A 7,513-nucleotide genomic window follows, 5' to 3' on the forward strand; every position below is an offset into this window, starting at 1 on the left:
TCAAAAGAAGGGAGCCCTTCGAGGTTTTCCCTTCCGATTGTGTTTTGGTTCCTCGATTTTCTTCAAAGACAATTTCGAAAGGAAAGGAGGATCGAAATCACTTGACTTCCTCTCAAATGCTATGACCTATTGATGCAATTCAATTAGATTTTAAGCAATCATTAATTAATTTCATAATGAACCCTAAATTATAATAATGTACCTTGCAAGAAATCGAGCAATAACGATACAGATCCGGTTCAGCTAACCTTCTCTTGCAAGTGTCGCATGATGTCTCGGTGTTCAATGTCGGACCACTATGAGGGAGAGGATTCAATGCTACAACCAGCCTCTTGTTGCACTTATACGGCTAAAATCCCACCACAATGATTCTTATAATAAATAGATATTATGTGATATGATCCGAATAAAAACAATATACGACAACGAAACGTAACATAATTGTTTCGTATATTCTTTCTTAATAAATAAAATGGTGACAAAAGGATACCTGAATGTGAGCACAATCAATGTGCTTCTCCAAGGAACCAAGAGAGACAACATCCTTGTAGACATGCCTATAGATTTTTAGAATCTTGTGATGGCGATGAGTGTCGGAAGAAGACATGCAATATTGGCAAACAGATGAGTCACAGTTGATACAGTATCGGTTCTTCTCGTTCCTCCGAATCGGATGATCCGAACAATCGTCGAAGAACGTTCTTTGCAGAAATGCTTCGATCCATTTCAGTTTTTCGTTTCTGTTTTGAGCAACCTGCTTTTTAGCCTTAAAAAATATTACAATCGAACACTCGAACACTATCAGTAGATTAGATTAAAACATGTTATCAATAAAATAACAGATAATTTTTAAAAATTGAAGTTTGATAATATAAAAAAAAGAATACGAGCTACAGTTGATTTAGATATTTTATGTTACCTGCTTGTCAAATTTGGAGGAAGCACTCATGGCAGAGAAAAATCTGACGTTTTTTTCAGTGTCTGATTTGGTAAGAACCTCAACATCGATGGAATCGAGGCTTTGCAGATTTATTATAAGGATGTTTAATTTCAGACCTCGGGAAAGGAGACAGTGTTTGTGTTTGACAGGCATGTGTTGATGTTGTAGTGGCTAAACTTTCTTTAATCACATGAACCAAAATTTTAAGATTCATTTATATTTTTGGTGCAATTAATAACTTATGATACTCGCCATTATTGACATTACACACTACGCCTGTAAACAAATCGTACGCACACGAACGGAGGTATGTTCATGTTCGTTCATTTAATAAATAAACGAACATAAACGAACACGAATATAAACAAACAAAAATTTTTTTGTTCATATTCGTTTATTAAAGAATATAACTTGTTCATGTTTGTTCATTTAATAAATAAACGAATATAAACGAACACGAACATAAACGAATACGAACATAAACGTTGGAGACCATACCTTCCATTGTTCTTTCATGAAAAATAGTCGACAATGCAAATCAACCAAATCTACAATGATAAATAGTGTAAGAGCTTATTAGCAGTGATGAAATGTTTGAAGATATCAAATATTTCGATCGATCTTTTAAAGATATTAAATGATTCATACGACTTTAATTTAACGATATAACATTTATCTTAGTGGTCAATGATTACATATGAACAATCATTTTCTACTACGTTATTCTAATAAATTCGCCGGCTAAAAGTTTTGTGACATCAATGTCAGACGTTAGTGAGATTTGTTCATAATGGTCCTTTCTCTTTAAATGAACGAGAAGTTCGTCCCAACGAACACAAAACCTTGTAGACGTAATTGTTTGAATCCAATATCTTAAGGAATAATAATAATCTCTTTAACTACTGAGGCTACTCAATTATATTTACAATAAATTAGTAGGAGATAAAAAATATATAAAACTCCCTAATTTTGTAAGATCAAGATTTTTCTTTTCGATGACTTTAATATTGTCAGGAGATGATGCTTAATTCCCTCCAACCTCCTTTTCCTCTTTTTAACATTATTACCATGATAAATTATAAGATATTATATATTTATAATTTTTTAAATTATTGACAATGCACATATATTTTTGTAGGTAAATACAATTGTTCGAATTCAAATTTTTTAAAGATAATAATATTCCCTTTAACAGTTAAAATTAATAGGTTGTTGTCATTGTTTTATTTAAGTATTTGTTAACAGGGGCAAACCCAGGGGTAGCCCGAGCAACCCCTCAAATTGTGAGGAATATTGATGTTGTCAACTTCTACAAGGCGTTTGAAACCGACCCCAAGGATTACGTATTTGCTGAGTTCCAAGGGTACGAAATGAGTCACTCTCTCTTGGACCATCCTCTCCAATATGAGGGGTTGAACCTATTTCAGTTAAGTTCTTATAGAAAAAAAATTTTATGCAACAAAATTGTTTATTTAGTGTTAATTTTTTCTATTTTTTTAATTAATAGAAGTGTCACCTTTAATATTGTGCAACCCCTAAAAAAATTTATAAGAATTTTTTGTGGAACCCCTGAATTTTTGTCCTGAGTCCGCCCCTGTTTGTTAATCAATAAATATTTCATCCTTTCGTAAAATATATTTACATCAAAAAGTGGTAATTCATTTCCTTTTTATTAAAAAAAAGAAAGGGTAATAAACAAGAGTAATTTTACATCATTTAACTATTATAATGTTTTTATTTCCCTTTTAAGAAAATTCGAACATCCGTTATTAAAATTAGGCGTTACAAAACATAAAAAGACGACTAAAAATGGTAAAGAAAACCAAACACCAAGTAACCATGGCATAGAGTTCATCTAATAATAGAAGTCGCATTGATCATTCGTGTGTATAAGTGCATTCAAGACATACAATTAATTAAAAAATATGTTAATTGATAAAAAAAAATTCATCATTATAAAATTGTATTTTAATCTCTCGTAATTAGGGATGTAAGTGGGGCGGATTTCGCAATTACTCGCCTTACTGTATATCTAATTGGGTGAAAGATATATATAGGTTTTGTGGGTAGTAGGATAGGGATAAGGAAAATAAATAAATTAATCGTGACTAATGAGATAGATGTTAGTACGACTTTATACATTTTTTATCCTCACTTGCCCCACATCATTGTCTGTATTTATATATTATATAAAGATTTTAATTTTATTTTTATTTTTTTGAATTTGTGTTGAAGTTATATTTTAATTTGTCAATTAAAGAATCAAGATGAGTTATTTTTTAAAATGGTAACAGTTGGAATAATGTCACATATGTGGTGAGAGTACGAAAGACATACATTTCATTTTTATAAAAAAATTGATTTATATTTATTTAATTGATACTTATAAATATATTAAATGAAGTTGGTAGCGGGACATATATAATGGGATTATGTGAGTCTCAATACCTACGTGGATGGTGGAATGGGATTATTTTAAAATTTTAAGTTGTAAGGAATGAATGATTTTGAATTTTGTACCCATGACATATCGAGGAGCTGGGAAAAAAAATAAAAATTCTTGACGAGAATAAGTATGGAAGGAACATCCCACGCCTAATTAACATCCCTATTTGTATACGATAAAATTTTAATTTAATTTTACGAATCAAACGATTTTAGTGGTTAAGGAATATCTGTTAACTCTTGAGGTCTTGGATTCGAGCATCGCGTATGCAAAAATATGAGTATTCATTATCAAATGATTGAATCTTTGAACATATACTAACTTACATTCATCCTGGATTTATAAAAGAAATTAATTTAATTCTTTGAAAAATTATAAAGTTATAAACTCTTTAACTTTTTAAATTTTATAATTTACTTTCGGCCCTTGAAGAAATTCTTAACTTGTCCCATAAAACAGTTGGATCTGACCATGGCTCAACCTTTTATTTCTTGTTTGAGTTTCATTAGGCGAATGCAACGGAAGTGACCAGCAATTGGCATTTTCCTCGGTTCATATCTTTTTCCCCTCTCGGTTCCTCATATTTTGATGGGTAAGTCTATCTGTAGGATTTTTTGTATACACAAAGACTCAAATTTAAGATTTGTTTAAACAATATCAAGTTGTTTACTACATGATTTTGGTGGATGAGTCATCAAGCAGATATTTTCTGCACACATAAAGTCTCAAACTCTAGACTAACTTAAATAATATCAAACTATTTACTACTTGAACTATCCTGATTCGGTTCATCATTTTAAAAACGTTAATTAAAACTACCTGCCGATGATGACAATAGGAAATGTTGTACCTCAATTATTCTGACAAAAAATATTTTTTTATTTATCCCAAAACCTAATCTAATTATATTGGTATGGATAATGATAAATACACTATCACAAATTAAAAAAAATAAAATACACATATTTATATGAATACAGCCCTAAATAAAATACAAATTATAAATAAAAAAAAATCATTATAGTGATAACAAATCAAGAGAATTATATAAGAATATGTCAAATCCTATAATCCTAATTATATATATGTAATTGTAAACACTTTAATTATAATTGAATAAAATTATATCATATATATATATATATATATATATATATATATATTCTGTTTTTACTTTATTTATAGGTAAACTACACATTTAGTACATAAACTATTACTTTTATTATATTTTAATATCTAAATTTTTTTTTTCAAAATCATATCTAACATTTAGTTTATGTTTCAATTTGATATCTCATTGTTAAAAAATTAATAGACTTGCTAACGTGACACTTTTTCAATGATGATGTGATATTATGGTGACACGTCAGCATCATTGTTAAGTATTTTACGACAAGACACCAAAATAAAACATAAACTAAATGTTAAGTATGATTTTGAAAAAAAATAAATTTTGAATATCGGAACAAAATAAAAGTTATAGTTTAGATGCCAAACAAGTAGTTTACCTTCACTAAACGAGTTGTAACACGAACTATTTAAATTGGATGAGATGAAGTTCAAAACCCAAACATATTCATGAACTATATATATATATATATATATAATAATTAAATATTTGATTATTTGTTTTTATTCTCAAAACAAGATTCCTCAATTAACATAAAATAGTCATGTGAAAATCACAGGTGACCTAAAATAACAAAATTTGCCAAATGCTATATAAGATAAGAATTTGGTGGCAAATATTCCCCCCAAAACATAAATAAATAAATAAAAAGTTTGTCGTATAGTGCCGAGTGATGCATGCATGCCTTTCAATTAAATATAGCAATAATGGTTTGTGTCTGATGGTCATACCACTTATTTGAAACAAAAATTATTAGATGACTCTAATCCTATATATAATGGAGTAAGAGAGAAGTAGGATAGTAGTTTGTTCCCAACGTTAGGTTGAGAATTTCCGTGGAAGACCTCCGGTAATTATGAATTGCCCACCGTAAAACTCAATCCCACGACCACAATATTAAAAGTCTTGCGCTCTACCAACTGAGTTGGACTGACAATTTAAAACAACATTTGTCTTATTTCACTAAGTAACTTGGTTTTTGTGCTTTTGTCTTATCTACTTTTGTTATTTCAAGAATAGTTATGAAAATTTATAGTTAAAAATTATATAATTGTGACATATTTGAATAATTATCTAATTTATAAAAATTCAGAGTAACATTATTTAATATTTAAATTATTAATTTTATTTTATTTTAATATTCTGTCGTTAAAAACTTAACGATAATGTTAATGTATTATTATAAGGTAACATCACATCATTAATGAAAAAATAGAAAAAAATATAATTTCAGCATTTTTGTTAATCTTTTAACTACGAGTTACCATATTGAAACTTAAAATAAAATGTTAGGTATGATTTTAAAAAAATATATAAAGTTTAGGCACCAAAATAGAACAAAAGTAATAGTTTAAGTACTAAACACATAGTTCACCTAAAATTAATTGAATTAGGTATAATTAAAAACCCTCGGTTATAATTTTTAAGTTTTAGGGGAATGAGTAAGAATTTATGTAATTACTAAGGCAATTACATTCTTTAATTAATTATTATTTTAAAATTTAATTTTATATAATTGTATATCTATAATTTTACTATTGAACATAACATGTTAAATTAAGATATAACTACACCATGTCATATAATTACAAAAAAAATATTTTCATACAATTATATCTCCACTTAGAAATTCATGTATGATTAGAAGAGACATTTCAGGCACGTAACGTAGGTCGAGGCTCACGGTTATGAAAGAAAGAGATAAATAGGCCCACAAGTGTTTAAGGGTTATCGAACCAATAATCGATTCATTCTACTGTCTTCAATCTTGTCTTGCTCGATTTGAATCTGCTTGTGTGTCTTTTATTCTCTTTCTATTTTTATTTGGTGTTTCATGATCTTCGAGTGAATTGATTTGAGTCACTCGTCTTGAAGTGTTTGATCTGTTTTCTTTCTTTTTCTTTTCCTTTCTTTCTTTTTCTTTTCTATTGCTTTCTATTTTTCTCTCTCTTTTTCCCCTTTTTTTCTCTTCTTCCTTTTTTTCTGTTTTTTTGTGTTGTCAACTTGATTTGACCTTCGAGTGCTTTATATTTGGTCCATCTTGCGGTATCTTGTTATTTCTCACTTTATTTTATCGTGACTTGCTTCTGTAGCGAAATCTAGATTGATGGCTTTCACTTATCCGAGTAGATGTCCTTCACTTTTGCCTCTCAGTATAGAGGGTGATCCTTGGTTAGGGTTGAATCAGAAGAAAAAATGCTATAGGCTCAAAAGGGGATAACAAGAGACATAAAGGATAAATGAAAAAAGCGCGTAACACCCCAATTTAGGGGCTAAATTTTATAAATTATAAAGTGGTGGATTTAATTGGTATTTTGGGAAGAAATTGAGGATTAAATTGAAAATTTTCCAAGTTGGCAGACCGTTTTATAAAGTGCAAGAAATTCAGTGGCTAAACTCATGGTTTACCCATTTTTTATGGGATGAATTATAAACCCCTTTCTCCGATTGTTTCTGCGTATTTTCCCAGTTTTCCCTCCCCGTTGACCCTCTTTCCTCTCCGATCTACTCACCGTCCGACGTCCGTTTGACGAACCGAAACCACCATCGTGTTCTTCATTGATCGATGAACAAACCCCTTAAATCAATTAAAGTGAAACGCTGTCAAACGCCGTGAATTTCGAGTCAAAGTTTCAAATTTTTTTACACCACAGCCGAGAAAATCTTAAATTCATCGCCGATCGTTGCTCCGTTTTCGACACCTCCCACATCATCGTGTTCCTTGTGCCATTCCTAGTCCGTCGGTGTCCTCTTTGTTTCCGTCGACAGTGGCGCGTGAGAGAGGTGAAGCGGTCAAAGTTTCAGATTATTTGAAATTTAGCTCTCCACCGTTCAAAATTGTGAAATTTAGCTCTCCATCGTGTTCCAAGGCGTTGCATGCGCACCACGCGCCGCCCCTGCGCGTGGGGAAGTTCTGGCCGTAAATAAAAAAATTCGGGTGCTAGTTTTGTAAATATTTTTAGAATGGTGCCTAATTTGTAATTAATTTCTGTTAGGG

At 30.3% G+C, this 7,513-nt stretch overlaps 1 protein-coding gene across 1 annotated transcript; it reads right to left on the bottom strand.

Annotated features, from left to right (window-relative positions):
- LOC120157966 lies at nt 1-949 on the bottom strand. The gene is made up of 4 exons (XM_039168918.1): nt 920-949; nt 491-766; nt 203-349; nt 1-126 (listed from the first exon to the last, which is right to left on the bottom strand). Exons 1-4 carry the CDS (start codon nt 947-949, stop codon nt 1-3), a joined length of 579 nt encoding a protein of 192 aa, XP_039024849.1.
- Nucleotides 950-7,513: the final 6,564 nt, after the last annotated feature.

Source organism: Hibiscus syriacus, unplaced genomic scaffold (assembly GCF_006381635.1).
Source record: "Hibiscus syriacus cultivar Baekdansim isolate YM2019G1 unplaced genomic scaffold, ASM638163v2 tig00111280_pilon, whole genome shotgun sequence".
NCBI classification, from domain to species: Eukaryota; Viridiplantae; Streptophyta; class Magnoliopsida; order Malvales; family Malvaceae; genus Hibiscus; species Hibiscus syriacus.

What these genes read in the sequence shown, in the direction of transcription:
- LOC120157966 (XM_039168918.1), bottom strand. Translation starts at nt 949, where the DNA reads ATGAGTGCTTCCTCCAAATTTGACAAGCAG. An exon ending in TTGATTGTGCTCACATTCAG is followed by an intron (nt 350 to 490) that starts GTATCCTTTTGT and finishes GTGGGATTTTAG; the next exon opens with CCGTATAAGTGCAACAAGAG. An exon ending in ATTGCTCGATTTCTTGCAAG is followed by an intron (nt 127 to 202) that starts GTACATTATTAT and finishes TTGCATCAATAG; the next exon opens with GTCATAGCATTTGAGAGGAA.